Source organism: Zosterops lateralis, assembly GCF_965231275.1.
Source record: "Zosterops lateralis genome assembly, chromosome: 2".
Lineage (NCBI taxonomy): Eukaryota > Metazoa > Chordata > Aves > Passeriformes > Zosteropidae > Zosterops > Zosterops lateralis.
The window spans coordinates 100,969,654-100,977,857 of NC_139763.1; the positions used below are offsets into that span (position 1 = coordinate 100,969,654).

Below are 8,204 nucleotides of genomic sequence, written 5' to 3' on the forward strand. Positions count from 1 at the left end.
TCCACTAGACCAGGCTGCTGAAAGATCCATCCAGCCTGACCTTGGACACACCCAGGGATGAGGCAGCCACAGCTTCTCTGAGCAACCTGTGGCAGGGCATCCCCACCCTCACAGGAAAGAATTTCTTCCCAATATCCCATCTAACCCTGCCCTCTGGCAGTGTGAAGCCATTCCTTGTCCTGTCACTCCAGGCCCTTGTTAAGTCTCTCTTTGTTCCTCTCCCTTTCTGCAGACAGGACACAAGCCTATGACCAAACAACAGCAGGATGTTCTCTGCCAGCAGCCACAGTCAGAACTACAGGCACAGCTCTCATCTGAAGGCTGGTATAAAAAAGAACAAGTAACATAGCCAAAAATTTTACTGTTATTAAAATAGAAATTTTACAGTTGTTCTGCTCACTGCAACAGTCTCCAAACAGTATCTGCAGGCAAACACACACCCTGCAACCCACACAAACTAGAGCAGAGGCAGGAAATGCCCCAACTCACCAAAACACCATCTACCCACACTTCCCACAGGGCTGAACCCAGTCCCAGACGTGCAAGGAACCATCGTTTGCTGCTGACAACAAAGTTCTGGGTTTCTGCAGGTGCCATGTGTGCACAGTGACCAGGGGAAGCTCCTCACTGCCAGCTGCTCCGCCAAATGCGTGGCCTTTGTGAACAAAGATGGGCTCTGCTTCCCTGCCAGAGCTGTCCCAGCTTTGCGTGTCATACACATGCACAGTGCCATCAAAACCTTGGATAAAAGGGAATTAGAGAGTGCAGAAATTAATTGCTTTGCTCTAGTCTAGCTGGGCTCAGGATCACCTCCCAGGAGGAACAAGGAAAAATGGCCCAGGCTAGAAACCTGTGAGAAGAGAGCAGCTCTGCCGCCAAGGAGAGTGTCTCAAGTAAACAGCTGCTGCAGAGAGCCCAGACCACATCCCTAAAGTCTGTGGATTCATGAGCCTGAACATGCAAGGCTCTGGTCAGGAGGCAGCCTTGCTGCCCAGCTGGCATTATCAATACTGTAGCCTGCAGCCAGGTTGTCAATGGCACTATCAGGGCAGTACTTGTGGTCAGCTTGGGGCCTTTGATCTCACAGAAGGGCAGCAGGCATCTCCCAGAACCCACCCAGGCCCTTTCCGGAGCTGTTGGAAAGAGGCAGCTGCAGAGGATGATTAGCTGCCATCTCTGCTGGCTCCAGGGCCAGCTGTGAAAAGCCACCCTGTCAATGGGGGGTTTTAGGTGGAGTGAACAGGGCCTTGACAAAAATATAAATCAAAGAAGCACCCAGAAAAGGAGACGTCTGCCCTAAGCACCTACCTGAAATTGCAAGGCAGCCTTCCAGAGCAGGAGCCCAGGAGACGCACAGGAACTCTGCACCTGAGCCAGGAGAGGGGACTCTGGCCTTTGCCAAGGCCAAGAACTCAGAGGTTTTTCTGAGGTCCGTCAGGGTTAGGAGCCCCCTGCTCGAGAGGCGAGCCACGGGCTGGGAGCTCGGCTCCGAGGGCTGAGCTCCGTGCCTGGAGCCCAGGCACCAGTGCTCGCTGCATGGCGCCGGGGGCACTGGGGTGGCCTCCACAAGGCTCTGCGGCTGCCGCACGTCGGCCAGGCACAGCCGGCCCGTGGCGCAGCACAGCAGCAGCGTGTTGCAGTCCAGGAAGGCCAGGCCACTGAGCTCCTCGCTGCCTCTGGAAGCTGGAAAAGAGAGGCGGGTCTCAGGTCCAGTGAGGAGCATTTTCAGAATTTCTGTGCTGCAGTGCTGCCTGAGAAAGAATGCAGGATGTATGCTCAGGAGTGGTATGCCCAGCTCCAGGGCCTCCAGCATCAAAAAGATGTGGAGCTGATGGAATGAATCCAGAGGAAGCCATGGAGAGGCTCTACTGACAGGCTGGGAGGGTTTGGGGGTGTACAGCCTGGAGAAAGCTCGAGAGAAGAGAAGGAGCCCCATCCAGTGCCTAACAGAGCTCCAAGAGAGCAGGAGAGGGACTCTGGACAAGGCCCTGGAGTGACAGGACATGAAGGTATGGGATCACACTGACAGAAGGCAGGGTTAAATGGGATACTGGGCAGAAATTCTTGTCTGTGAGGGTGGTGAGGCCCTGAGAAGGTTGTCCGGAGAAGCTGTGGCTGCCTCATGCCTGCAAGATGGTCAGGGATTGGAGCAACCTTGTCTAGTGGAAGATGCCTCTGCTCATGGCAGGGAGTTGGAATGAGATGAGCTTTAAATGTCTCTTCCAAGCCTAACTATTCCAAGATTCTGTGAGTCCCTGTGGCACAGGGACAGTGACAAACAGACGTTCCTTTTCCTCAGTGCTGTGATACTGCCACTGGACACACACATCCCCTCTTCCCTCCCCAGTGATGAGCTCTGTGGGGACTGAGTCACAGAAGGCAGAGAGTCCCCAGAGCCCCAAGGAAACCAGACCTGCACCCACCACCTGTTGTAACAAGACTGTCACCTCTTTTGTTTGGGACAGCATCCCTCTGTGAACCCAGTTCTCCACATCAAAACTATCCACAGGACTCTGGTAGTGCCCAGATTTAGAGCAGAAATGTGAGAAATCAGTGTAATGTGAGTCGTAAGCAACTGGAGATGGACCTGATCATTGTCACCTCTTTCCTCAAGACAATATACTTGTGACAAGTATCTTTATAACCCCTTGCATATATCCAAAACTACCTCCTCAGTGAAATGTTTGCTACTCAAGCAGTTAGCATTGCTTTACCCAAACTCCACCATTCCAAAAATAAGACATTAGGCTTGCCTTGAATACCTGCTGTGTAGACACTTTTCCTTGATTCGACCTCTGTAATTTGGACTCTGTCAAGTCTAGAGCCATGAAGGACCCATGGGGCTCTGGCTGAAATGGTGTCAATTTTAGCCCAGGATTGCCCAGTGCAATTTTCTGTTGCTAAGGAGCTTACAGATCTAATGACATCTATTAGGAAGAGACAGAAACAGATGTAAAACACATTGAGAACCAAGCAATCCATCCAATTAAGCTGCTTCACAACAATACCCCACACAGGTAAAACTGACCTACAAAACCAGTAAGAAACCTAATTATGCCTAACCCCCTCTTCAGGGCAAAACCCATCCTGCAAGGACTGACAAAACACCAAACAAAACAAATGAAAATTTGTGAACTGAGATGTTTATGTTCAGTGAAGAAGTTTTCTTCTTCTTTTGCACTTCCTTTATGGTAGTTTAGAAGTATTTCTCAGTAGCAGTCTGAATCACAATTGTGATCTTTTTTGAGATAAGTAAGGGGGATCATATTCTATCCCAAAAGGCACTGGATGGAGCTTTATTTCTAACCATTGGAGTTACTAAGCAGACAATGTGCCAACTACATGCAACACAAGGCTACTGTGACAGGCCTAAACATACAGATTCTCTGACAAGGTTTGTGCTGTTAAGCCCAAACAACCAAAACTGGTGTAGACCCTTGTCTTGTGCCCTTCTCCAGCCTGTGCCACAAAAGAGTGGTCACTCAGGACATGGAAGTGGCACTCCTGTCCTCATCTGACACACAGGAAGAAGGGGAAGCTGGAGATGTGAGATGCAACAACTGCATTGAGAAACTACTTGAGCTCAGAAACCCTTACCTGAGTCCTCTGCTGACACCTGCCAGACCTGGAGGGAACTGTTGGGTGGGCCACTTGTTACCAGCAAGCTGAGGAAACAGAAGAGTCTCACAAAAGAATCTCCTCAGGAGCAGACGTAAGCCTTGTTTTCCTCAGCCTGGGAAAAATTGTTCTGCTGCTCCGTAAGCAGGAACTCCTGCCTCTGCTTGGAGCAGAGTGGTGGCTGGAAGGACCATAATCCCAGAACTCCTCATGCAGGGATGCTCCACACAGCCCATGCAAACATAGTCCCAAGCAACAGCATTTATGAGGATATTTTATGAGGATCTGATGAGGAGTGGCTGAGGGAGCTGTGGAAAGGCTCAGCCTGAAGAAAAGGTGGCTCAGGAGGCACCTTTTTGCACTTTACAACTCCCTGACAGGAGTGTGCAGCCAGGTGGAGATTGGGCTTTCTCCCAAGGAACAAGGGACAGCAAGATAAAATGCCTCAAGTTGCACCAGGGGATGTTTAGGTTGGATATTGGGAAAATTCCTTCCCTGAAAGTGTTGTCCAGCTTTTGCAACAGGCTGCCCAGGGCAGGAGTGTAGTCGCCATCCCTTGAGGGATTTAGAAGTCATGTGTGGCACCTGGGGACATGGGTTAGTGGTGGGCTTGGAGTCATAGGGGAATGGTTATAATCAATGGTCTCAGAGGGCTTTTCCAACCTAAATGATTCTATGATTTAATTATCACACTTGCCAGAAGGACTAGACTAAGAATAATGCAGACCGCCCCAAAGGAGTCAATGGGGACTTGTGTAGGAAGAGAGACTGAACAAAGGATATAAATCAGCCAGAGGTGTTTGTTTAGTCTAAATGGAGAGCAGGAAAAAAGGCTTCTGAACCTGCACACACAGGGTCTTGCAGAGCAGTGACACCAGTCACCAGTTTCCTATTCTGCTACTGAGCACCTCCAAACAGTGCCAAATGCAGAAGGGAGGGAAGGTAGAGCAGGAAAACTCTACAGGCCCCTGCTGCTCAGAAGTGGGGTAGGAAAGGCCCCTGCTGCTCAGAAGTGGGGTAGGAAGCAGCAACATCAGCAGCTCTTGGTATGTCACTGGCCCAGACTCGCACTGGTCTCAGAGCTGGCAGGATAACCAACTGGGTTGGGAAGCAGGCATGGAAAAGGAGTTTGCTCTCAGTGAATAAGTCCCCTTTCCATCTCCAATACACCCTGGGAAAGAGCTTGTGGTCATACCTGGTGTCCGGCACGTATTTCAGGCTGTACACTGGGCGCTCTGAAAATCCACCACATTCTACCTTGAAATCTCTCTCTGGACACAGGCCCTAGAAATCAGAGGCAATTCTTCACACAATGGTGCACAACTTGTGCTCAGTTATCACAAAAAATGACAGAGACATGAGGCAAACTCTTGCTTGCTATAGCTCTTCCTGGTCCAGTGCTGCCTTTTTCAACAGGAGATATAGGGCTGAAGGATCTCAAAATAGTCAGAGAGAACAAAAATCCGGAGATAGCTTCTGCCAGGAGCTCTGCCTGTGTTTGCTGCCATCTGTGCACATCTGGCTCAGGAGCTTTCTACTTACCCATTGACCAAACACCACCTTCTACTCTAGTGCAGAGAACACCCACCCAAGGGCCAACCTGCAGGGTGGTCCTCCACACCTGGGCTGCTCTGCAAGCCCCCTCTTCACTTGGCTTGCTGTCCTCATCCTCATTTTCCCATGAAATGCCTTCATTCACAAATCTGGAGGTGAAGTGTCCACAACCCAAGCTGTCTGCAGAGCAGCTGCAGGATAACTTGACTAGACAACAAACAGGTAACTTATGTGCTTTACCTTTCAACCAAAGCTGCTCAATCCCTGGCCATGCCCTTGTCACAGCAACAGGTAACAGCTCATGAAGGCCACCAAGCCCTGGCTTGGTATCTGAAAATATCAGGGCAAGGAGGTCAGAGAGGTCTGGTGCCACTGTGGCTGCAACACCCACCTGGGTCTCCTTTGTCAGCAGCGTTGGTGGTGGGATCAGCTGCAGGATCTCATTCCCATCGGACTGTCCATACCCGGCTACACAGACACCTTGGTGGGGTGGGCATGAAGAGGCAGGAACACGGTGAGGGTGCTGCCCCCCTGCCCAGCCCACCCTCCCTGAGACAAACCCGAGTCACCGCACAGTCCATGGGCCCCCAGACCCTGAGCTCGAGCCCGGGCTGAACCCGGAACAGCTCCAGGCACTTATCCCACTTCTGGGGTCCTGGCCCTGCACTTGGCCTCCCCTTCGGAACCTCAGGCTGCCCCAACCTCACAGCCTCCTTTCCCCCTTCTCCCTGTACACGGGTCCCGGCCCCTGGGGCTCCTATTTCCTCCGGCCAGGGACATCCACGCCGCCCCGCCAGAGCCCAGCCCGGCGCCTTTCCTGCCCCGCACTCACGGTTCCCGCGGGCCCATTCGATGAGGCGGGTGGGCGCCTGGAGCTCGAAGGTGTGCAGGTCGCGGTACCTGCGGGGAGAGGACGGGTGTGAGGGCGGCGGTGGCGGGGCAGTAGCGGTGCCGGGGCTCGGGGGTCCCTCACAGCCGCAGCGACTGCACCAGCCACTCGTCCGCCGCATCCATGGCAACGCCCGCCCCCGGCGCGGGAATGACGTCACGAGCCAACGCGCGGCAGTGACGTCACCGGGCTGAGGCGCCGCCATGCAGGAAAAGGGCGGCGTGTGGCAGAGCGGGAACCCCGAGTGGTGCAGTGGGCTTGGATGGCAGGGACCTCAGAGCTCACCCAGTTCCATTCCCGTGCTACGGGGAGGGACATCTTCCACTAGACCAGGTTGCTCCAAGCCTCATCCAACCTGGACTTGAACACTTCTAGGGATGGGGCAGCCACAGCCCTGTGCCAGGGCCTTGCCACCCTCACAGGGAAGAAGTTCTTCCCAATATCCCACCTAACTCTGCCCTCTGTCAGTGTTGTGAAAAACGAGGTTCACTTCTTGGTAAATTTTAAGAAATATGTTTAATAAAAAAAATTAAGACAATTAGGAGATTAAAAAAGCCAAGTACGGCCGGCCAGGTGACTTGGCATTCAGCCAAGTCCACACCTTGCTATCTCAGTGACATTCTTTAAATACCCTTTCTATTGTATTAGTTTGTGAATATTCATATAATTCCATAAACTATTTTCCATATTCAGGAACTGTTTTGCATGGTCCCTCCTTGGGTCCAGCTTTTTAGTCCATGTGTGTTTCTTGGCTGTGTCTTCATTATCACCTCCAGCTCAGGCCTTGGTCCGTGCTTTCTTCAGGTGATGGATGCTGATAGTTGGTATTTCAATAGCAGGATCTTCTTTACATGTTCACTGGATGTTATCCCAACCAAACAGACAGTTTAAGCATATTACATCAGTTACTACCACTATGCCTAATTTTCTAAAAGCAGAAATAAAAAAAACTTATATTCTATATCCTTACCACAACATTATTAACCATATAGCACACATCTTGCGAAAAGCCAACTCTATAATATATATATATTTAACAGTGTGAAACCATACCCCCATATCCTGTCCTTCCAGGCCTTTGCCCAAAGTCCCTCTCCTGCTCTCTAGAAACTCTGTTAGACACTGGCAGGGGCTCCTTCTCTTTGGAGCCTTCTCTCCTCTAGGCTGAGCCCCAAGCTTTCCCAGCCTGTCTCCAGCCCTTGAAGCATCACCATGCCTTTCCCTGGACTTGCTGCATAGCTGCATTCCTGATGTTTGGGGTCTTCGATCTGAACATGTTACTCCTAAACATAAATCCTGCTTCCCCCCGTTGTTCTGTTGCTCCAGGCCCTTGTCAAGCCTCACTCCTTTCTGTTCGTCTTCCTTTTGGTTTGTTTTCTTTTACAGACATGATACAAGTCCAGGCTCAAACAACTGCAGGGTGTTCTTTGTTAGCAGCCACAGCCAGAAACAGTCACATTTGCCAAATCATATCCAGCTTTTCATCTAGTAGAATCTTCAATGCTTCATGCTTGAAATTCTTTTCCCCTCCATGGCAGGGGTTTGGAACAACATAAACTTTATGGTCCCTTTCAACCCAAACCATTTGATGGTTCTGTGACTGTGTGGCAATGGCATCTTTCAAAAATCAAATATTAGATTCCTTCAAATGAATGCAGATGAGTCACGTGTTCTCTGACATAAATATGTAAAATTTCAAGAAAATAGATATATAAATATATAAATCCTATCTCTTAGTTGAGATGCCATGGTTCACTCTGTTAAGGGGAAAGATTATATCTCTTCTGAAGACTATCACCCAGGGTAAAGATATCTAAATTAGAGAGAGAAATATTCAGAAAGAGCAGGAAAAAAGGCACAGATTGCCCAGAGAAGCTGTGAGCTGCCCCATCCCTGAAAGTGGCTTGGAGCAACCTTGTCTAGTGGAAGGTGCCCCTGGCCATTGCCGGGAAGCTGGAATGAGATGTCCTTGCAGGGAGTAGGATGAGCCATCTGCGAATAAAACTGTATCTGAATAATGTGATGAAACATCAGTTAATTCAGACTCTGGGTTATTTGAAATGTGCATTACTTGCTCACACTGGGATGTTCTCCGTCATCAGGTAGAGGGAATAGGCTCACTGGATTTAGGGTGATGCATCTT

At 50.5% G+C, this 8,204-nt stretch overlaps 1 protein-coding gene across 2 annotated transcripts; it reads right to left on the reverse strand.

The window, feature by feature from the left end:
* Positions 1 to 341: 341 nt before the first annotated feature.
* Positions 342 to 6,197, reverse strand: WDR73 (WD repeat domain 73). Of its 2 annotated transcripts, none has more exons than XM_083881997.1 (8): positions 6,146 to 6,197; positions 6,005 to 6,072; positions 5,564 to 5,652; positions 4,814 to 4,902; positions 3,598 to 3,665; positions 2,763 to 2,927; positions 1,309 to 1,683; positions 342 to 739 (listed from the first exon to the last, which is right to left on the reverse strand). In XM_083881997.1, the coding sequence occupies exons 1-8, from the start codon at positions 6,184 to 6,186 to the stop codon at positions 501 to 503; spliced, it is 1,134 nt and encodes a 377-aa protein (XP_083738123.1). In that variant the 5' UTR covers positions 6,187 to 6,197; the 3' UTR covers positions 342 to 500. The 2 variants fall into 2 exon arrangements, with proteins under 2 accessions (XP_083738123.1, XP_083738122.1); XM_083881996.1 differs by having other exon boundaries at positions 2,754 to 2,927.
* Between the last annotated feature and the right edge of the window lie 2,007 nt (positions 6,198 to 8,204).

Bases quoted from the DNA above. Each gene is read 5' to 3' on its own strand.
- WDR73 (XM_083881996.1), bottom strand. From the start codon at position 6,186: ATGGATGCGGCGGACGAGTGGCTGGTGCAGTCGCTGCGGCT. The intron at 1,684-2,753 runs GCAAGCCTAATG...TCTCTTTTCCAG, and splicing joins CTACACAGCAGGTATTCAAG to CTTCCAGAGGCAGCGAGGAG. The intron at 740-1,308 runs GTAGGTGCTTAG...CTTTTATCCAAG, and splicing joins AGGCTGCCTTGCAATTTCAG to GTTTTGATGGCACTGTGCAT.